Source organism: Asparagus officinalis, chromosome 1 (genome assembly GCF_001876935.1).
Source record: "Asparagus officinalis chromosome 1, Aspof.V1, whole genome shotgun sequence".
Classification (NCBI taxonomy): domain Eukaryota; kingdom Viridiplantae; phylum Streptophyta; class Magnoliopsida; order Asparagales; family Asparagaceae; genus Asparagus; species Asparagus officinalis.
The window spans coordinates 115,043,095-115,066,992 of record NC_033794.1 but is presented as its reverse complement, the minus strand read 5'-3'; the positions used below and the strand labels follow the sequence as shown (position 1 = coordinate 115,066,992).

General features: G+C 37.8%; 1 protein-coding gene across 1 annotated transcript; it reads right to left on the bottom strand.

Moving 5' to 3' along the window:
- Nucleotides 1,073-23,691, bottom strand: LOC109829106 (oligoribonuclease). The gene is made up of 9 exons (XM_020396210.1): nt 23,450-23,691; nt 23,230-23,364; nt 12,857-12,933; nt 12,305-12,311; nt 3,799-3,873; nt 3,641-3,696; nt 2,951-3,037; nt 2,189-2,279; nt 1,073-1,565 (listed from the first exon to the last, which is right to left on the bottom strand). Exons 1-9 carry the CDS (start codon nt 23,541-23,543, stop codon nt 1,441-1,443), a joined length of 747 nt encoding a protein of 248 aa, XP_020251799.1. The 5' UTR covers nt 23,544-23,691; the 3' UTR covers nt 1,073-1,440.

The window sequence follows — 23,898 nt, the reverse complement described above, 5'->3', positions numbered from 1 at the left end:
AGATTTTCACTGTTCACAAAAGTGATCTTCATATTAATAGTTTTCAAGACGATAATGGTCTTTTAGAGGGTGTTTGGGACAGCTTATTTTTTGGTTAAACAAATTATATTAAAAGTTAGCTTTTTTATTTCTACATGTTTGGTAAAATACAAAATAAGAAAGTTTATAGGTCATATTTTAAAAAGCTCGTATACCTCAGCTTTTGAAAAACTAACTTATAAGCTCACCTAAATAAGCTAGGTTTGACCAAACAAATTACTATACTATACAAACAATTTTTTATAGTATTTTTATCATAAAAGTCAAAAGCTACTAAAAACTAGCATAATTTATAAGCTTACAAGAATAAATCTTCCCAAACACCCTGTTAGATAATAATCAAATACTATGTGGACACATCATATCCTTTGAACTTTGAATAGATGGTAAATATCAGTATAATTAAATCCTCTCCAATTGCTACTGAATCTCTTCTCGTTAAAGGATGTCCTCCTTTGTGATTGCGGGTCTTTCATATTTGATGTCACATCCACCCACCTACCCACTCGTGCACACACGCACAATCTTTCTAAATAAAAAGGAATTTCCCTTATAAACCCATAGTTTTAGCCTCATTTACCTTGAGAACTCAGATAATTCTACATGTTCTTATGTACCCAAAATACAAATTTTACTTAACAAAGCATAGAATGTGTAACTACAATTCTATATTATATAGCTTGGCACTTTATATTCTATACTTGGGTTTGAAGGTAAGTAAACTTTGAGTACTCATCCTATCAAGGCTGCCCACATGCAACAAGCAAGCAGATAATTCTGACCCTACGATAGAAATAAAAGTAGGGTAAATTGAAAGTCTACCTCATAATTTATAGTCATAACTGCACCCTTGCATGTGGTTCTGATAGGAAGTGCAGTCGTAAACTTTGCATTTTGGATGTATGAGAACAAGTAGTGCAAAGTGGTTTTAAAGCAAATGGGAGTAGAACTTTGGGTTTATAAGCAAAAACCCAGAAATACAAATTCTTTTTTTTATACACAGCAGGGATCCTCATTTAGTATGAAGTCTGTGGGAACAACAACGGCAAATCGTATTACACTCTCTAGGGAACTCCATAAACTTGTTGCATGTGTGAAAGATATTGCTCTTTGAAAACTTGTACGGACATACACAACACAACACAAGACAATCATCTTGATCTTCACCAAAAACATGAGGTATTAATAAATGAAAAAGAAAATTCATTTTACTTTTCCACAATTTCGTTACAATTTTTAGGGACGTCACCAACGCAAAACCTTCAACCAAAAAGATATAGCAGTCGGCAATCTGTCATGCCTCAGGGAATTGATGCCTTGGTTGTAGTGTGCAGGAGATCAAAATGCAATTTCTTTACAATAAAAGGCCCATTTCACCTTCATTTATCAGTCTCTGAATGATCAACGTTTACACTTGCCGGGTCCCTTGAATATGTTCTCCTTGTAATATTTCAGCTCCATTATGCTTTCTTTGATATCATCCATTGCTCTATGGTTTTTCTCCTTAGTAGGCGCCTGTTTCCTTTCTGTTAAAGGAAAGGAATAAGAGGTGAGAGAGGTTCAGTGCCTTATAATGATGGCCTATTTTAGATTTTTTTTTTTAAACGCATTATGTAAAAAAGAAAAATATATATATATCTTTCTTGCATATTAAGATATTTGAAACAAGCATAGCACCATTCTGGCTTATTCAGATATATAAGTATGAAAAGATTTGAGTTTTGCATTTATGACTTCTGTAGAAACAAAGATTTCGAAATTTAGGCTAAGTATAAAAAATAATAACAAAATAGGCTGCAGCACACTAACATGGGCTAGATTCACATCAAGAAAAGTATAGTTTGTTCGTTCATACACAGATGAATGTTACCATTATAGAACCAACACACAGGTGTATTAACAGCAGTTCTTTCCTTGAGGTATGAACTATGAAGGTGTTCTTTAGTAACTGTGCCCAAGGGCCTAAGAAATGCAATAATAATGTTCATAAAGCTTTTATCAGAAAAGTTTTAAAATCAGAGAGACCAGCACCTAATCTAACGGGGCTTGTAAATACAATTATAAACAGTCAATCTGTAATAAATATATATCTGCAATGTTGATAAAGCTTTCATTAAGGAAAAAATATACATTCAAGGAGATGCATTACCTCTAGGAAACCAACGAGCACATAAAGCTGAAATGCTGCTAACATCAACCAATACATGAGGAAAGATGGCAGCCAAAGTTGGCATATACTTCTGTGAAGAAAGCACAAGTAACAAATCAACAACTATAGAGTAGATAACAGAAATCTACATACTTCTGAATGAAAAGTCATAATTATGATGCGTAAGAGATGGACAGGAAACAGTATGATGACTCCATAAGAAAACAGTAATGAGATGAGCTAGAGAACAATGCTTTACACAAACAACAATGCCGGGTAGGCACTTGTTCAGATGAATGACATACAAATAAATGGAAACGAAGAGACACGGCAATGCTCCACCCTTAAACCCTCTCAGGGATATTTAGAAATATGATTACAGTTTTCAATACTGCTCAAATTGGCTATCCTCAATGATAAAGCTTTAAGAAAAACTAGTTCAGACATGTATAACAATTTGCAATAAGCTAATCCAATGCTTGAAAAAGACTGTGATTTGTTCCAAATAATCTCCAAAAAGGGGGCAAAAACTTATCTACCACACCATTTAATTCTTAATTTTAGATGCATGTGATAATGCCATAATGTTGTAGTAGTGACCTTACACTCCTTTTGTGCTACTACAAATCTGTTACCATAAATAAATTTTAGTAGTATCTCTATTCTTCAAACTATAGAAAAAAGTAAAATGAAACAGAATTAACTTGTTACAAGTGCCAGGAGCAAAGAATAAATAAAGAATGAGCAATACTTTCTACTAACCTTTAGAAACAACAGATCCATATACACAGAATTTCCAGCAAGAAGTGCTTTATCTGAGCCAACATGCTTCTTGACAAATTCTATAACCTGCCAAGTTAAATGTTAATTTAGAAAAATAGAAACAAACAAAGCTCCGAATAAGATAATAAATATAACAATCCACATGATAAATTGTACATCCTTGATAAATTAATGGATGCTAATAAATATAAACAGGGAGAGAAGGAAGCAACATCAAATTGTAATAACATAACACAATACATAACTAACAAAATCAGCATACAATTATAATGATATACCAAAAAATTAACGAGCCAGCAACAGTGGCAGATATAGGATTTTATTCCAGTGGTGTCCTTACAAAACTTATTAGTTCATTAAAGTAGGCAATCCCTAGATTATCATCCCCTGTGGACCTGTGGTGTCCTACCTTAATTAGCAGTGTCCTAAGTAGTAAACACATGTAAAAATAAGTATAAATGTCTACAAAGTAGGCAATGTGACACTATGAAGCGCCACCACTGACCAGATAAGACAATTAAGTTATATTCTTAAAAAATGTGGATTCCACCAACATCTCTAATTCCAACACGTTAAAAGGTTTCATTAGAAAACTTCGTTAGCAATCAGTTATCACAAATTTTGAAAATGGAAGTATCAGTCACTTTATAGGAAAAATATCCACTGTACCTGTTTCTCTGCATCTCTCTCGGTAATCGTGCTCTGAAGAACCTTCTTCGTCAATCCTAAAATATAACCAGAAAGTGATGTCAATCTTTGCACTCAGAAAGGAGAAAGTAAGTATGATGATTGCTATAAATAAAGAAAATAATAAAAATCTGATGTACCACTAGCTCCATGATGCTCACGACACCATTCATTCATGTTATCAAGACATTCTTTTGGCGGCGTAATAACCCAATCTGCGGCCCTGAATGTGGGGGGGGCGGGGGGTGTTCTAAAGATGTCTTAGCGCGAAGGGGCAGTACAATCCGCTGGACTGAAGAGGATCCGGACTGGAGCAGCCTTGTTTATTCAGCGCCACTATCAGAGAACAGTGTCAGTGCCTACTTCTGATTCAAGAAGGCCTAAACTGAGTATATAATTGGCCAACAGAATTTGTAGCTACTAGCATTTTAAAGATAAGAAATGTTCCAAATGCCAACTTACATAAGCAATCAGTTCCTTTAACAAAGTAAGTCCAATATCGAAATGATGACCTTAATTGTCAATCTAAGAACAAAATGAATATCAATATAATATACCACTATATGCTTCATATCAGCTCCACTCACATCTCTAATGATAAGTCATTCCACAGGAAAATTAATTCTGTTCATGTTGACACGTGTTATTGAGAATGTAAAACTAAAAATGGATGTACCTAAGTTTTCTATTGATGCATCGACTATCAGAAGATGGCTACAGAAATTAGAACGTTTATGTGATAGACAGTTCGCTGCATATACATTGTTAATAAACCCATAGACCAATTTTTGTTAGGTTAAAAACATTAGAGTCTATAACTTGAAACAAGTTGCTACTCTCGACATCTACTTAGTGCTTACTTCATACAGGACAAGTGAATATAAACTAAATCGAATCGTTTTAGTTTTATGCACTTCCAATAATATACATCAAGCTGAGTGATGCAGCACAAAATAGATTTAAATTTTTTGGAATTAGGATTGGGAAAACATGTTAGTGTTTTAGTTTTTTCTTGGGATTTTAATGTCAGTTAGTAGTTCAATCATTGCTAGGATTAGTTGGAATTTTATTGATGTTGTCTTTTAGTTAGAATTTTATCTATTTATCTTTTTAGGATTTTGTTTTCTCTTAGTTTATCCTATAAAAAGGATTGTTCTTCTTCATTTTAAGGAGATGGAAGATTTGATATGAATAAAAATTTGAATTTGAGAGATGAGAATGATTCCTTCTAGGCGTGAACCTATTATTTCTAGTAGGCATGTGATATGCTAGGTGTGAAGTCAAATCTGGTTAGGTGCTGCGTGTGAAACCAGTCAAACCCCCAATTTGTCTTTCTTTTTTTTCTTTAGTTTTCAGATTAATATCTACAATCAAAGTTGACCGCATCCGACCCGCATCAATTGGCATCAGAGCTGAAGAGAACCTCGTTGCAGCTTCAACATAGACACTGTCAAATTCAATGTCAAGAATGATATTCAAAGTAAACTCGAGGTCGAGTTTTCTTCAACCGCGAGAGATTTGATGCAGCACAAAATAGAGCAATTTTTAGAGTTAAGATTAGGAAACCTTTTTAGGATTTTAATCTTTTCCAGGGATTTTCATTTCAGCTAGTTTTACCATTATTCTCATGCCTCATTTGGTACGCGAGAATGACATGGAATGAAATGGTCATTCCCACTTCTCATTTCCCTCATTAAACATAACATTTTTTTAGAAGTTGGAATGCTCATTCCCAGGGAATGCCCGTTCCTAAGAAATGCTCATTCTCAATGAATTGATAAGGAATGGTCATTCCCATTCAAGTGTGAATCAAATTAGTTACGTGATTTTCAATTATATTCCCATTGATAACAGAAATAAATCTACACATCCAGTCCCATTGACTATGTATTAGCGCATCTCAACAAATCATGTTTTTCTCCTCTTTTTTTACGCTTCGCTGAAATAAATCTAAATTGGCCTCACCTCTAAACAATGGCAAATTCATTTCGGCACATCACCTTTGCCTCGCCTTGCCTCAAGTCACGCCTACCAACTGGCAACCAGAGGTAGTCAAATCATCACCGACGCTAAGTAATTCCTGAACTTTTTCTATCATAATCAACTAATTGTTTTAGGGATTTTCAAATTGTCATTAATTTTTCATTGTTAAAGATCATTATAAGTTGAAACAATTTTCATAAGGTTTGATGTCTTCTCGAATCATGTATTTAGAATTTTTTTTTACAAATAAGTCTACGCCCAAAGTATTTAAATGCAGTAGTTATCTTTTTTTTATACCTCGTGCATACAATCTCCTGTGTGCTTGATCATGCAATTAGATTCATTTTCTAGTTTAAAACTTGGTCTGATCCCATATACCTTGCCTACATCACATGAAACTTAGGTGTAAAGTGTTCAAATGTTTTTGGAGTATCTAAATGGGAACAAAGGATGTAATCTTAGAATTGTATGTGATTTCTTTCGACTTTATTAGTACCAGTATCATGAATTTTGATGGTCTCAGTCAATGTTACATTAAACGTTGGGCGCTTCTAGACGTCGGACTTGGCGCCCAGCGCTTAGTCGTCTAGACGGGCGGACGCCTAAACGGTTTCTGGGCGTTTTTTTTCTTTTTTCTTTTTTTAATTGTGATACTTGAAGATAAATATATATATACTCAATCAAAGATGCGTAAATACTAAAATACCAACACTATTAACTAAATTGCTTGGTTTACCAATTATAATAGCTCTTTGTATGTTTATACTTCTCAACTCAAATTATAAGTTCATCTCAACTCAAATTACAATATATATTACATTCATATAAATTTTTTAAAAAAAAGATAATAATTTTAGTTCCACAATAAATCATGCATAATTGCATACTTAGATACTAAATAGCCAAAATAATAATTAACAATGCTAGAGCCTAAGATATTTTCTTTTTTATTTTTAATTATAATAATTGATAGTGAATGTCAATGTTACAGAAAACTTAGATGTCGGACTGGAGTCTAGGTGGATTTCTTTCTTCATTTAAGTGGTGGTCGATGAGGTTTTGTTGAAGGTCGGAGGTAGTGAAGGTGTTCATATTTAGAGGTTAATGACGTTTGGAGGACGTGTAGGCTACAACACATAAAATCACAACTAAGGCCTACAGGGTACAATCCCCGTAAGCAGACAATGCTCCCATAAACGCTCAAAAAATCTAGGTGCGTAGCCTAAATACCGCCTAGACGCTAGGCGCTAGTTAGACGGCCTAGGTACCGCTTAGGCCTAGGCGAACGCTTAAGCGGACTAGGCGGAGGTTTTTTAAAACAGTGGACTCTCAGTATCTCTACTTGGTATTGTCATATAGAATTAGTCAACTTACTCACAAGCTTTCCTGTCACTATATTCTTTTTAACTTTTTTTTCCTTCTGCTCATCATATGATTATCAAATCAAATAATGGTACTTCAAATCTTGGATATACTCTTATTTATCGGTCGTTATAAGCTAGTATTAGCTTTGTATTATTTGTTCTTAGCTAATATCTACAGTTTTGGGTTTGATTTTGCATTGTTCCCCTTGCAATCTAAAATTTAATTTCGACTGAAAGTGAAACTCTATAACTAGCAAATACAATGAATCATACAAAGGTTTTCGTTGAATCAACTAAAATTGGAATTTCAGTGAACTTTTTTCCCTTCAGTCTTTGAGCAAAAAGTGTCAGAATAGGATGGATAACTATTGGTATTTTGATTCATTTATATGTCAATAAACAAGGTTGTGAATAACCTTATTTTATTTATAATAGTTAATTAATTAAAATATTGTTATTAAGAATTCTCATTAAGAGATTATATAAATTGTTTACATTCTAAAATGAATATACTCCTTTACACTTATACAGTCAAGATATTTCATATTATAGATTATGTTTGCCAACAGAAAAAATTGAAGAAGTTGGTGGCTATCCAAGCACATATGAGGAATGCACAAAGTGTAGTGGCATGGTGGTTCCTTTTTTCATCTCATATAATGAAAATTTACATTGAAAAAAAAACAATAAGAGAGCGATATTTGGTAGATTTTTATTCTAAAAGAAAAATTGTGTATTGTCTAGCATATGCGAGTGAAGTAACTTGTTATGATCAGCCTAGAATGTATAGGAGCTCTTTTAGGAAGTTATGCACTATGCTACAAAATGTAGGGCTAAATGATACAAAAAAACATGTTGGTAGACGAACAAATAGCAATGTTTCTACATATCCTCGCCCATGTGAAAATCAAGGTCATAAAACAAATGTTCCAACGTTCAGAGAAAACTATTAGTCAGCAATTTACTCATGAGTTGCATACCGTGAAATCTACATGATATTGATTAACAAACCCGATCAGTGCTGACAGATTCAATAGATGCAAGATGGAAATGGTTTAAGATAATTTATAATATAAGTATCATTTGTATTTCTCAATTTTTATAAGTAATCTAACACATTCAATTTTCACTAACGTCTAGGATTGTCTTGGAGCTTTATATGGGACTTACATAAGGGTGTGGGTAGCCGTGGAGGAAAAACCTAAGTATCGAACACAAAATGGTGAAATTGCAACAAATATTTTGGGTGTATGTTCTCAAGACATGCAGTTCATTTATATACTACTCGGTTGGAAAGGGTCAGTTGCTGATAGTAGAGTCCTTCACGAATCAATAATTAGAAGAAATGGATTAAAAGTCCAACATTGTACGTTACTTACAATTTATATTTTATTCAGGTTTATTAATCAACTCCATCAATATTCAGTTAAATACATTTTTAACATGTCCAATCGTAGGTTACTATTATCTAATTGATGCTGAATGCACAAATTGTGAAGGTTTTCTTGCCCCATACAAAGGTCAATGATACCACTTGAATGAATGGAGAAATGAGCACCAACCTACAACTATGCCAGAGTTTTTCAACATGAAGAGTGCATCAGCTAGGGATGTTACTGAGAGATGTTTTGGATTGCTTAAACTAAGATGAGGATCCTATGTAGTCCTTCATTTTACCCTATAAAGACCCAACATCGAATAATCATAGCATGTTATCTTCTATATTATATAAGAGAAATAGAGATTGACCCATTTTAAGAGCGTCTTGATGTCATAAAGGAAACAACTCAAGTGGCTAATAATGATTCAATTACCAATTGAAACTACAATGGCTTGGACTTCATGGTGAAATAATCTTGCAAATTTGATGTAACCAGCGGATAGCGCAAGAGGAGTAACTTGTCAGAGGATATCATTGATGATGCACCGTTAGTTCTATTTTATTACTTATTAGTTAGTATTCAAGTCATGATGTTTTTAAATTGTTTGACGTTGTTTAATTAGAATTAACATTATTATGCTTATTTTTTGTTATTAGACTCAGTTAAGTCATCTTTAATATACATGAATCTCGTAAATCATTTGGGATTAAGAACTGCCATGAATTTATATTGTTATATACAAATAACTGCAAATATGAAAAAAAATTGTCAATTTCTATTTACAAGTTAAAAGTTCATTATACTTGTTGCAAACAAAAAGATATGCTTACTTTCATTAATCACCAAAGCAATACTTATTAAAAACTATTATGATGATGTAAATTTGAATGTTATTATATGTGTTATAAACTATTCAGGAATGGATCAAAAAGATCAACGAGGACCTCGAAAGAATAAGCGAACATGGATGGTTGAGGAAGATCAGAAGTTTGTGGATGCATTGTTGAGTTACACCAAACTAAAAAGTACAATTCTAATCGTGGTTTCAAGCCTGGACACTATAATGCTGTTGAAAGATTATTCGCTATTTCACTGCCCAATTCAGGGTTAAAGGCTGACCCACATATCATATCAAAGATGAAAACGGTTAAGACACAATTCAATATTGTATTTGATATACTCAACTGTGATGGTTTTTGACGGGACAAATGAACCAATGTGTAATTGCTGAAAAAGCGGTATGGGATGAATATTTAAAGGTATTCAATTAATCAAATTTTAATTTGTCGTGTTAATTTTAGTATATCCAGTATCTTCTTAGTCTATGACTATTGATTTTTTAAATAAATTTAATTGTAGGCCCACAAAAATGCTACAAAATTTAAAGAGAAAGCTTTTCCATGCTTTAATATATTTCTATTGTGTTTGGTAAGCATCGAGCGACAAGAAAGGGAATGGAACACCCATATGATGTTATAGCAGAACTTGATTGGGAGGTTGGTCGTGATACTGATGTTGATGATATACTTGAGTTACATTCTCAAGAGGTAACATCCGAGGACACAACTGAAGTTTCCTCCAAACATAAAAAGAAGAAACAACTATCGGGGGATAGCGACTCATTTGAGATAATGAGGGAAGTTGCATATGTCAGAAGTGAACTTTTTAGGTCTAGCTGATTAATTAAGGATGGATTAGACGAAGTGTCTTTGACTGAGAAGAGAAAGAGAATTACTGAATACATAACGAGTATGAAGTTATCCATGGAGCAACGTTTAACAGCAATAGGGCGATTGGTATTAATCGTGATTTGATGGATTTGTTCTTCACCCTCGGTGATGACTTGGAGAATATATGGGTGAGGCGATATGCGAGTGGGCAATTTAAGATTGGCAATTTAGGCTAGTTTATCAATTTGCTATTTTGGAACTTATTATTTTGATAATTGGTAGGTTTTTAAGTATTTAGTGGGTATTGTTTTATGGATATTTTGATTATGATATGAGTGATTTTGATAATTTGTCATATGATTTATTTTATACAACTAGAACTCTGGAATGTGGATATCATCTTTTATATTAATTTTGGACATATGAAAGATGTAGTACACTTTTATTTATTTTTCCTTAATTTTTTTAAGACAAGGAAATAGTAAGTATTTCACAAAAAATATAAACGAAACATACACCTAAGAGATAACCTGAGCATTAATATAACACACGCCAGACTCAAGCATGTATGGATAGATTGATATTCACCTTATTAATAATCAAGAGCGAATGAAAGAAAACAACAAGTGTAAACTACTAACTAGCATAGTAAAACATATTGCTTATTGATAAATAATTAAAAAGATATTGACCATTGAAGATTTTATTCTGCTCTGAATCAAGAGTAAACTACTTACTAGCATAGTAAAACATATTGCTTATGGATAAATAATTAAAGAGATACTAAGCACTAAAGCTTTTATTCTGCTCCAAGTCAAGAACCTCCAGCGAGGCAGATGTTGGATCCCCACAGACATCAGAACCAGTCTTATCAATTTCATAGAGCGACATAACCGGATTACTAACATGGATATGTATGAACAATTGATTTTGATGTTTTTTCTTGGACTTGCAGATACATGGAAATTGATTCTAAGATAGAAACACGAAATATTAACTATTTTTATAAAGTTTATTTTTTTAAAATGAAATTGTTTAGCTATTACCATTAATGTTTATTTTTATCTTTTTAAAATTTTATATTGTTATAAGGGCATTATTAGAAAATAAATTTTTATTTTCATTTGTGAATTAATGGTACCAAACATGGGAATGGGAAAGGGATTTTTATTCTCGCTTCATTCTACAAGCGCACCAAACATGAGAACGGGAATAAGCATTCCAGTCCTTCTTCCATTCCATTCTCATTTGAGTCCATTCTCGCGTACCAAACGAGGCGTTAGGATTAGTTGGAATTGTCTTTGATGTTATCTTTTAGATAGAATTTTATTTGTTCTTTAGCTTTTTAGGAGTTTGTTTGCTCTTTGTTTGTTCTAATAAAAAGATTGTTCTTATTTTAAGAAGATCGAGATTTGATATGAATAAAAATTTGAATTAGAGAGATGAAAGTGAATCATTCTAGGCATGAAATTGTCTCCAGTAAGCATGCAATGTGCTAGGCATGAAGTCAAATTCAGCTAGGTGTTTCATGTGAAACCAGCATAACCCCAATTTATCTTCTTCTTTTTTCCTTTAGTATTTCATATTCAGATCTACAATCAAAGTTAATCGTCTCTATTTCGGATCATTGAGTCATCTGACATTTCGGTTTTTGGTTCTTCTAACGTTGAAATTTGAGTTTAAGGAAATGCTACCGATTAAGGATGTAAAAAGATTCAGATAATTCAAACTGGACGTGCATTTGCATCCTCCTAGATACAAGTATGGATATCAAATACTCTGCGCTTAATTTGAACTACTTCAAAGTCGGTTCTGGATTAAAATGGAAATTCTGGATGAAGTTCTTTCTTTCCTCTTCATTTGTTTTTGTTCTTTTTTTTATTTATTTTTTATTTTTTCGTGGATTTGGCATGCCGGTACCATCTTCATAGATCCAAGAGTTGTCTGTCCTGCCCATTATTCAACCAAACCTGATATTGTAATTAGATAATCACATGATATTCCTTCTTGGCTTCATTACATATGCCTTCCCAGATGCCCGACCCGTTCTCTTTCATAAAACACTCAACACCAAATAGTTAGTCCAAACTTAAGGGCCGCTGATGTACTGTGTATCAGCAACCAGATAAGATGCTGAGGAAAGATGATGATGGCAGAAATGACTAGGCTCGACTAAAGTTTGACAAGGCATGCATTGCAAAACGAGATTCAAACTTTAAACTCATCTAATAACCATAGTAACTATACCCCATCCCTTTGACCAATTTAGCTCATAATTAGGATCATTCGGATCAGATTTCTTTGTTATGTTCTCAATTGTTATTACTGTATTGGTACCTAAGCATCACAAGATGTATATGCACCAGCTAAGCTATGGAAAGCTATCCAGGGCCAAGTTTCCCGCTAAATTAGAATCTGCATCTAAATTATAACCATTAAACCTGTTACCTATATGACCATGATTAAAAGAAAATACAAATCAGAAACTATATAGGCACAACTCTATACCAATATATTTCGGCAAATAGGAACATGGGATTTACATAACCAACATTTACTTAAAAGTTAGAGGGACCAAATATATGTAAAATGTTCTTATTCCCAACGAGCCTCCATAGAAGTAGTTCAGAATCTTATTACTTGTTAGGCAAACAAATGCAAACATAACTACTAACTAATATGAATGGACGTTTGGATTAAACATCACATACATAGTCCAGCACCTAGAACATCTGCATATAAAAAGTGAATATTTGATAACACAAAAAAAAAGGACAACATAAGAAGAAAAAAGGTCACCTCCACTGATTTGGTTAATTTTCCATCCGTTACAACACAAGCAATCTCCAATATCCGGTCCACTCCAACATCTAAACCTGTTTGTAGAAATAGGATAAAAAAGGCATTAGATAAACTGGTAACCACAACAACACTTAGAAATTAGAAAATTGTCTAAGAAAAAAAAGTAGCGAACAAAATATTTGGTGTATTGAAAAAAATATTAAAAAAATTCATTTTAAATCATAAAAAAAGATGATATCAACATAAGTCCTTGAAACTGCAAAAGGAAAAAATTTCACAGCAGATTACTTTTTAGGGTTTAGTAGAGGAATGGGTGAATAATACATGAGATGACATCCATTAGTGTTCTAAGCCAAACTCAAACATCCATATCAGTTTATACCTATGAAGCATGGAGGCATCAATTTTAATATTTAAATATGTGTCATTCTAGTATTTGTTTTATGTCATTACATTGTGCCATTCCCAAGTCAGCATGCCAATTTCCATGCTCCTTAAGTATAAACAATTACCACAGGTGGATTTGCATTATATATGTGAATATAGGGTATGTCGTTGTTGTCTTGAGCGCCACACTCTTAATCAAACAATCGCACAGAGTGAGATCATTTGTCTGTATTTTCCATGTAGTAAATTAGTAATTGTTACTTCCATACTCTGTTCTCTACTTTGCATCTTTAATATTCTTATCAATATCTTGCATGGGTACATCTATCATGAAGATGTATCCATACCCCACACTTCTTGGACACCTCTTGAATATCTGCATACATATTTAGACGTGTACTCAATTATATAATACATATTTCAGTTTTAAAAAAACTCATTATACACTTCTTGGATGTATATTCTCCACTTTCCAGCCCATATTCAGTTCAGAAATAAGAATATGAGTTCAGCCCATGTATTTCAGTTGTATCCCTCTACCCTACCTTTTACAAATTTGCCGTGTCCGATACCCGCACACGTGCCCATGTCCATGCAACTTAGTTCTCAGTAAATTCAGATTACTTTGACCTAACATATATCTAGTTAAGACTTCTAAGACTATACTATAGAATAATCAAACATTATTGTTTGCGGTGAAAGTTGTTGTTTTCATTGCTATCGAATCTATTACAACTTTAGTCATTACAATAAACTCGAATAAAATAAAAAGTTGATCTTTTTATAAGATCTCCTTACACAATGAAAATAAAACAAGTTTACAACTTTGTCAAACAAACGCAGGGAGATCGTTTATCGATCTTCTGCTTGCGTGGGTGTCTTTGCCTGTGCCGGGGTTTATCCGTGGACCACCGTCGATCAGATCTGATTGCTGAAAAATTAGACAGAGCTTCGTCTATCCGCGAAGGGATCGAGAAAACTGTAGCTCTTATCTCGGCGAAGCGAGATAATCACTCTTCTTAAGATTACCGCAACGGGATAATCCTAAGAAACGGATACGAGAAATTGTAGATCTGGCGAATCTCTCTCTCTTGCGTTGAAGAACTAGATCCGATCTCTCCTCCTCCTCTCTGAAATTCGTGCACCTTCAGTCTTCAATCCGGCAGGGCTTCGCCTAATCTCCAAAATTTCAGATCTTGAAAAATGAGGGCCTGAGGCTTATATTTATAGGCCTGGGGGAGTTTGGCGCGGTTAAAACCACCTAAAGGCCTAAATCTACGTTAGAGACACCACAGGGTGTCTCCATTTGATCCGAGACACCCTAGGGTGTCTCCCCTTGATCCGAGACACCCTAGGGTGTCTCGGCCTTGGCCGAGACACCTTGGGGTGTCTCGCTTGGCCGAGACACCTCGAAGTGTTGAGACGCCGCTTTTTTTGTATGTTTGTTCGTTTCCACCATAACTTCCTCGTCCGAACTCGGATTTGAGTGGTTCGAAGTGCGTTGGAAAGCCGACAAGGAGTTCTATCAGCTCCAATGGTTGGATCATCTGTAGAATGAATGCGACACGAAGGGTATTGTTCTTTTTTTTTGTAAACATCGTGGGGCTCCCGATTAGCCCGTACCTTCGTTATTCCGAAATTCTGTCGGCTCACGTAGTTCGTCGATTCACTTCAAGCGTTAGCTTCAACTCTTGGCTCCTTCGATTTTCGGTCTATTCGATGCTTTGACGAATAACTGAAGTTCTTCCGGCGCTGCGTTTATCGCCTGGCCGTCGTCGGAGTCTCGAGTCTACCACCAGTGAGTTGAGTTTGGCTCGTGTCATTGAGTTGACTTTGAACTGACTATCTCTGTCACACTGTACTGACTTAGGATTTCAGATCACCGTATGTTGACTTTTTGTCGCAACGTGTTGAGTGGCGTTGACCTAGGGTTACACGTTGACCGGCGTTGACCCTAGGGTTTCGAACGTCGAACGTTGACTTTTTGGTCGCAACGCGTTGACTGGTGTTGACCTAGGGTTACGCTTTGACCGGCGTTGACCCTAGGGTTTCGAAAGTCGAATGTTGACTTTTTGGTCGCAACGCGTTGACTGGCGTTGACCTAGGGTTACGCGTTGACCGGCGTTGACCTAGGGTTTCGGATCGCCATTAACACAGTTTATACTCGTGCATTTGCTGGAGTATACACAGTTTAAGCTCTTAAGGTATTGGAGCGTGACGGTCCTAAATGTCGGAGTTGCAGAACCAACTATGAAAGTTGATTCCTCTGCACGTGTGGATCTTATCCCTAAGTGATTGGATGTTCGAGTCACGAGACCAACTGACGGAGCTGATGCGTCAATGACTCGTGTTTATAGAATTTTTGGTAAATTCTCAGCCATCAACGGGTTTGATGAACCTTTACCGACTACCGTTTGAGTCGGGCTAGCATGCGGATTCTTTAAGTCCGTTTCGCATGTGACGTTAGGCTAAAAGAGTTAACCCTTTCAGTGCTACGATGTTGAATACGTAGACTTTGTCTTTCTCCTGTGAAAAGACTAAACAGCAACGTGTATCAGACGTTGACTTAGGATTTTTGGCAAATCCTTCGCCATCAACGGGTTTGATATGCCTTTACCGACTACCGTTCAAGTCGGGCTAGCAAGCGGATTGTTTACATCCGTTCCGAATGCGACGTTGTGCTAAAGGAATGAACTCCCTTAGACTTGATGCTACGACTTCGAATACGTAGACTTCGTCATTGTTACGGGAACAGGCTACCCGGTAACGCGTGTTAGGCGCTGACTTATCCTTACTTAGGATTCAGGATAAAAGTCCCCAGACTCGGATTCTGGTGTCTTCTTCAACCGGTAAAAGACTAAACCGGCAACGCGTGTTAGGCGTTGGCTTATCCCTGCTTAGGCTTCGGGATAAAATACCCCATGCGTGTGAGGCACGGATTATGATGTTATTAATAACAACCTGTCATAATATTAAATATGTGGGCTTTTGTCCTTTTTACGGTCAAAGACTAACCGGCAATGCGTGTTAGACATAGACTTTGGGATTTTTAGCAAACCCCCAGCCATCAACGGGTTTGATGTGCCTTTACCGATTACCGTTTGAATCGGGCTAGCATGTGAATTATTAAAACCCGTTTCATATGTAACGTTGTGCTAAGAGAATTGCTTCTCTTAGACTTAATGTTATGATTTTGAATACATAGACTTCGCCATTTCTTACGGGAATATGACATCCGGTAACGCGTATTAGGCGTTGACTCATCCCTACTTAGGATTCGGGATGAAAGTCCCCAGAATTGTACTCTGGTGTCTTTTTCAATCGGTGAAAGACTAAACCGGCAACGCGTGTTAAGCGTAGGCTTATCTCTATTTAGGAGTTGAGATAAAATTACCCGTGCATGGAATGTACGGATTTAAAATCAAAATTTGTGTCTTTTCTCAGGGTAAAGACGAACCCAAAATGAAAGAGGAAGAATTTTATATTCTATCTCCCGGCACTGAAAAGGAAGAATTTTATATTCTATCTCCAGTTGGAAAGGAAACTCAAGGTGGGATCTCCACCCCCAGAATCCGAAATGATGAAACTAAGAGTGGGATCTCCACTCCGAGAATCGGAAAGATTCAAACGACCCTAACTTTTATAGGATTGGTCATTCGATCCAAAAGAGAGTCCCTCATTTATTGAGGGGAAATTCCGATTTCGACCCTAACTTTTATAGGTTTGGCTGAAAAAGGAAAAGATGGAAGTCTTTCGTTTATTAAAAAAGAATGACTCGGTCTTAGTCTCAGCTATGTGTAGGTTTGACTAAGTGAGATTGGGAACAATCCTAACTTTTATAGGTTTGATTGCTCAATTTTTAAAAGTGGATCTCTCGTTCATGGAAGGAATCGAGAGGGGACTTTGGTTGTGGCCCTAACTATACGAAGGTTTGACCAGGTAGACAGTGAAAGTGGGAATACAAATCATAGTGGGGATTTAGTGTTTATCACTTTGTTCGTAATTATTGGGTTATCCCTAAGAAAATTACATATAGCGTTCTTCCGGGAACTTCCCATTACATGAATCATCCACCACCAGCTTCTTTCTTAGAACTGGGTCTGACTTTGTACTCCGTTACATGTCCGGGTTATCCTTAAGAATATTAGTGTAACATTCTCCAGAAACTTCCCATCAACGGTAGAAAACAGTTTAGACTCATATACCTATTGGAGTATCAGTGAGCAGTTTAACCTCATATACCGATTGGAGGATTGAGAAGCAGTTTATACTCGTATACTCTTCGGAGTATTAAGAAGCAGTTTATACTCGTATACTTATCGGAGTATTGCCGTTCTCGTTTGGCTTATCCTAGCGTTATGACGCCGGCTTCAACCAAGGTCTGTATGCTATTCTTTAAAGTAAAGCAAGCCTTGGTGGGATGAAGGATTCTCCTGTGGTACGCGCAGTACTTCGGATCCGCAGTATTGTCAGCTTCCTCCTGATTCGTGATGAGTGGCAGCTTGATCTTATTGTTTTCGAGAAGGGTCTCGAAGATGGCTGGAATGTCTTCGTCCTTGAATGAGTACTCTTTTTGGAGCCTCGGATCCGAAGTCTTCTGCTGTCTTCGGGACTGCTGTTGTGACGTCTGATTAACGTCAACAACTGTTGTAGGTGTCTTCCCTTCATTATGGGAAACGAGACCCGGATTCAGAGGGTTAATCATCGGTTGACATCTTTCAACCTTCCTCCTTCTAAGGAATCGTTCGGCCTGCTCTTCGCGCGCCTTCAACTCTCTCCAGGTATTGAGTGGTTCTACTCCCATAACGTCCAAGATGTTAATGGACAAGTTGTTATGACAGGTTTGCAAGACGAATTCCTCCGTGACGGGATGCTTGCAGTTCATCGCCTGATTACGAAAGCGTTTGATGAAGGTATCCACCGACTCTCCGTCTTTTTGTTTCTCATCGAAGAGTGTCCTAATCGACACTTCGGCGTCATCATCGAAGAAATGAGCGAAGAACATGCTCTCCAGGTCCTCCCAGCTGTTGATGCTTCCGGGCTTGAGACGGCGGTACCAATCGAAGGCGGGCCCACGAAGGGTGCCAACAAATGACCGGACCATCAGAGGTTCGTTGCCAGAGATCACTCCCAAATGGGATTTGAAATAGATCAGGTGCTGAGTGGGGGAACCCTTCCCGTCGAACGGCGTTAAGTTGATCAGGTTGAACTTCGCCGGATACGGGATCAATTCCCATTCTCTTGGGTAAGGACACGGAATCCCGGTCTTCTTCACCTCTCGAGCAGACATCAGGGCGTCGATTTTGCTCTCGATGTCCTTCATCTTTTCGTACTCATCTATATCCTGTTTTGGACAATTCTTGAGAGTAATAACGGGGCCACCCCCAGCATTGTCATCTTTGGTGGGACCACCCCCAGTATTATTGTCCTTAGTGGGATCACCCCCAGCGTTGTGTTCATCCACATCTGAATCGCTACATGCTTGGTTAGCAGTGTTGCGACGGCTAGACTCACCTAGCTGATTCGACAAAGCTCGAATTTGTTGGTCGTGCATTTGTCTCATCTCCTGCATAGCCATTTTCATTTCGATTTTGAATGCTTCTTTCTGCTTGGCTAGAGCATCCTCAATGATTTTGGCTATTTGCTCGGTGTTGATCATGAACACTTTCCGAGCTTGTCCTATGCTAGACGTTGTATCGTCAGAGGCGATTACGGAATAAGAATCCGAGAATTCGTCATCGGAATGGATTCCTTCACGGACGCCCTGGTAATCATCATGTCCATCGGTTTCTAGCTGAAGCTGAGATATTCGTTGGGTTATTTCCGAACTGACTCTTCTTCCTAGAGAGAAATTAGGGTTGGAACCACTTGAAACAATCGGCGATTTTCCCTTATTGACCATGTTGATGGTAACTTCTGGGAATTCATCATCTCGAAAAACCGGTCCTCTTTGGTGGAAACGCCTTGATCTGGGCTTCGTTGTTCCATCGAAGATCCTCTCGAACACCGAGATCCTCTACGAAGCGGTCTTGGGGCAGCTACACGTTGATAATACTGCCCTGATAATTTCGATACACGAACAGTGAGAGTCCGCTTCCCGGGTACTTCTCTTTCGAGATTTATTCGTACCCCCAGCCCGATAGTACAACTCATCGACGTTGCGATCGGAGTAATCTACCGGCTACGTACATGGATTCTCAGGTATAACGCGTTCGTCTGTCTGACGCGTTTTCCTCTGAGTAAATATCGCCTTGTTGACGTCTACAGGAGTCACACGTTTGGAATCACACCTTTGTGAGGGTGAAACCTTAACGGGCTCCTGATTTTCTGCACGCACCGCCAAGCGGGCCGTTGCAGAAATCATTTTGTTAGGAGGTCGCGTACGACCCCCAGTCCGGATATTTGCTTGAAGCTCATTCAACGATCTCAAGCTTTCCTTAACAAGCGTTTTTTCTCGATTCTCGGGTAGGGCACCAACACGATCCTTCAATAGGACTCTAGATTTGGGGAGATCCACGCTATCATAGAGCTTCACCGGAGGTGCGGGAGCAATAGGAGTGGGATCTGACATTGACAAAGGCCGGAGAGTAACCTCGGATGCTTTTTTCTTAGACGCTGACTTGGCCTTTAGCATCCAGACTTGCTTAGATCTTGGTGGTTTTTTTGCCACCTTTTCCTTCTGCAATTCCTGTGCCTTCCGTACAAGAATCCTCCTCTGCGCTAACAGTGCGCGGCGCTTATGGATGCGCTCATCAAGAGTTGAACGGGTTCGTTTGACACGAACACATTCATTAGTAGGTGGTTGGGAGGAGGTTCCCAAAGCTTGTTGCTGGAACACTTTACGCCTTCTGAGCTTCAGATCCGCATCATAGCAGATCCCATCAACAGGCTCCAAAGCCTTGGCAAATTGACGCGCGAGATGTTGACGGCGCCTTTGACGAGCCCTCTTCGTCAACACTGGTGCACATTCAACGGGCAACTCCTTGACTTTCGAGGAGTTGTCACGAACGTTTGATCTGGTTTCTTTGAAAACCGGCGGATCGTTGCGAGGTGTAACTACAACAGCGACGACGGAGAGATCGTCTTCTTGGGTCTTCAGATCTGAAGACCAGCGGATCTTTCTGGAGGAGGCCTCCATGCACCTGCAAGGAGAGGCAGATCTGGAGGAGGAGGAGACATACTCCTCGAACTTCTGCTGGTCGAACTCGTATTCGACCTCTTCGAGCACTGGGATCTTGATCATCAGCTGCGGCACGACAGCTTCGGCAGCGAAGTTGTTGGCTCCCACTGTGGTCGTCAGTTTGTTTGCGGTGAAAGTTACTGTCTTCATTGCTATCGAATCTATTACAACTTTAGTCATTACAATAAACTCGAATAAAATAAAAAGTTAATCTTTTTATAAGATCTCCTTACACAATGAAAATAAAACAAGTTTACAACTTTGTCAAACAAACGCAGGGAGATCGTTTATCGATCTTCTGCTTGCGTGGGTGTCTTTGCCTGTGCCGGGGTTTATCCGTGGACCACCGTCGATCACATCTGATTGCTGAAAAATTGGGCAGAGCTTCGTCTATCCGCAAAGGGATCGAGAAAACTGTAGCTCTTATCTCGGCGAAGCGAGATAATCACTCTTCTTAAGATTACCGCAACGGGATAATCTTAAGGAACGGATCCGAGAAATTGTAGATCTGACGAATCTCTCTCTCTTGCGTTGAAGAACTAGATCCGACCTCTCCTCCTCCTCTCTGAAATTCGTGCACCTTCAGTCTTCAATCCGGCAGAACTTCGCCTAATCTCCAAAATTCCATATCTTGAAAAATGAGGGCCTGAGACTTGTATTTATAGGCCCGGGGGAGTTTGGAGCGGTTAAAACCACCTAAAGGCCCAAATCTACATTGGAGACACCCCAGGGTGTCTCCATTTGATCCGAGACACCCTAGGGTGTCTCCCCTTGATCCGAGACACCCTAGGGTGTCTCGGTTTGGGCCGAGACACCCTTGGGTGTCTGGGCCTTGGCCGAGACACCCTAGGGTGTCTCGGCCTAGGGTGTCTCGGCCTTGGCCGAGACACCTTGGGGTGTCTCGCTTGGCCGAGACACCTCGAAGTGTTGAGACGCCGCTTTTTTTGTATGTTTGTTCGTTTCCGCCGTAACTTCCTCGTCCGAACTCGGATTTGAGTGGTTCGAAGTGCGTTGGAAAGCCGACAAGGAGTTCTATCAGCTCCAATGGTTGGATCATCTGTAGAATGAATGCGACACGAAGGGTATTGTTCTTTTTTTTGTAAACATCGTGGGGCTCCCGATTAACCCGTACCTTCGTTATTCCGAAATTCTGTTAGTCCACATAGTTCGTCGATTCACTTCAAGCGTTCACCGACATCAATCGAACTCCTGTGAACCGGATAGTGACGTTCATCGTCGTTCCTTAACACTAAGCTGTTCGTGGAGACCTATAGGTAATTTTCGATGCCTACAATTATGAGTTTGGTTGGTTTGATGGATTATGAAAATGCCTTTTTTAGTTATATATACTGTTTAAAAAATTCCTACCATTAACAAACCAAAATACATTACTTGACTACTTAAAAGTACAGAAGAACTTTCTAGAAATAAGGAATATTAGAGAATATTACTTATGAAATAATAAATCTGACCATATTTAGGTTAGTAACAAGACGTATACCTAGAAATAACCAGGTTCTGGAAGGTAAAAGGGAATGATATACCATCACTTATAACTGCTTTCTTATAACTGAAGACACCCTTATCTCCATAACTCAGAGACGCGCCCATTGAATAAAAAAACTTATTAATTTATAATTATAATCAGTCACCATACATCTCAAAATTGATAATCAGAGGCAGTCATGCATACAAATAAACTAGCTGCAGCATATATCTCCATTCAAATTTAGTAACATCCTAGGCCAAAACTTCAAAAGATGGAAGCTAGAACTAGTTTGCACTTAGCTCATGAAACTATGATACAGGTTGCCAACTTTGATACAAATCACGTCTTGGAAGTTGGAAGTCTATCAATCGAGCCTAATCAGGTACACCGTTAAATTGGAGAGTTTTAATTGTCTGGACAGAGTTAAACTGTTCAAGGTTCTGTTTTAACCTCCAAAATTCTTTAACTCACGGGTTCATTGACATCCTAGAAAACATACACACCTTGATACAGGCATGACAAGGTACCTCGCACGAAAAAAAATTTGAACTCACACAAATAAACAACAATGACAGAGTTTGAGATCAAGATGTGTCTCCAACATATAACACCTAATAACGGCATCATAATGAACTCTTCATGCTTCACAGCTAAAAACCTACTCTTACAAGTATTTTCATAATCCAGGTTTCATTAAACACTATGGACTTCAAGATGATATTTGTGTGTATATTTTCCGAAAATTGACTGCGCAAACAGACACCTTGGATAGCAAAATCATAGCATGAGAACTTTTTGCATCCTCCATACAAACTAGTCTGCAATATAAACTTCTCTGTAAATTGTGGAGTCTCAACAAATTGTGGACCAGCATTGTGGAGTCTTAACAAATCCTGGACCAACACAACCTACATGTGCCCACTAAACTTCCCTTATATCGTGCACATCTTTAGTGTCTAGCTCACCACATAATTGCAATTTTTTTCTAGGAGTAACTTCCAGAATTAATCTACATTTTACCCTTCAAGAAGATCCAAACCAAGCAAATAAACTAGTTAAACACGCATTTGCATAATAGCTTACAAGCAACGGCGTCGCGTTACCGAATAGATCCCTCCTAATCATAATTCATGAAATCGCTAACATAATTGAATTTCTTGTTTCTTGAAATAACTTTCAAGATCATGCTACATAAGCACAATGTCAAGTGTGAATTTTTAGAGATTTGGGTTCCGTTTTAGAGGTCAATCTGCTTAGCTCCCTAACATATAATATATGCAATAATGGCGTAAAAAAGTTCAAAAAATTTCTCACCAGTCATCTCTAAGTCAATCCAAACAAGAGGATGCTTATACTCCCCAGGAACTGAATCAGCCATCCCCTGCTCCAATTTCCCCACTCTAGGGTTTGCCCCTTTCGCCGAAACACCGCCATTTTTCTTCTTTCTCTCTGCAATCAGACCCAAATCGCATCATGGGTTCTTCATAAAATTACCACAAACCTCAAAATCCTTTGAAATCAAGCGGTTGATTACCTTCATCTTTGGCATCGGAGGCCGCAGCGATCTGATCCTTGTCGTCTTCAGCGTCCAAGTTGAGGATGGAGAAGACGTTGGAGAGAGCGTTCATGAGTTAATTTTGTAGTGGGGGTTCTTGGGATTAGGGTTTTGGGCTGCTCTGATTGGAGATGAGGGCTTAAATTGGGGAGAAGATTCGGAGCCCAAGTCGATTTGATTCTTGAATGGGAGTCGCGAGTTCAGTTCAGGAAGTTGGGAATAAATCCAGGGGTTTTATTGCCTAAGCGCTCGTATTGGATTAATTTCATATTATCCCCTAACATTGGGATATTTACTTGCTTAGGTAAATAGCACCTAAAACTACCTTATAACTCCCCCTACTTCGCATTTATATATCCTCACTTGTTTTTGGTAGCGCTTACATAGCCTAAAGTTTTTAAAAGTTGTATTTTAACATATTTTGTTAT

What these genes read in the sequence shown, in the direction of transcription:
- LOC109829106 (XM_020396210.1), bottom strand. Translation starts at nt 23,543, where the DNA reads ATGAACGCTCTCTCCAACGTCTTCTCCATCCTCAACTTGGACGCTGAA. An exon ending in TGAGCATCATGGAGCTAGTG is followed by an intron (nt 3,697 to 3,798) that starts GTACATCAGATT and finishes GTTATATTTTAG; the next exon opens with GATTGACGAAGAAGGTTCTT. An exon ending in AGAGAGATGCAGAGAAACAG is followed by an intron (nt 3,038 to 3,640) that starts GTACAGTGGATA and finishes TTAACTTGGCAG; the next exon opens with GTTATAGAATTTGTCAAGAA.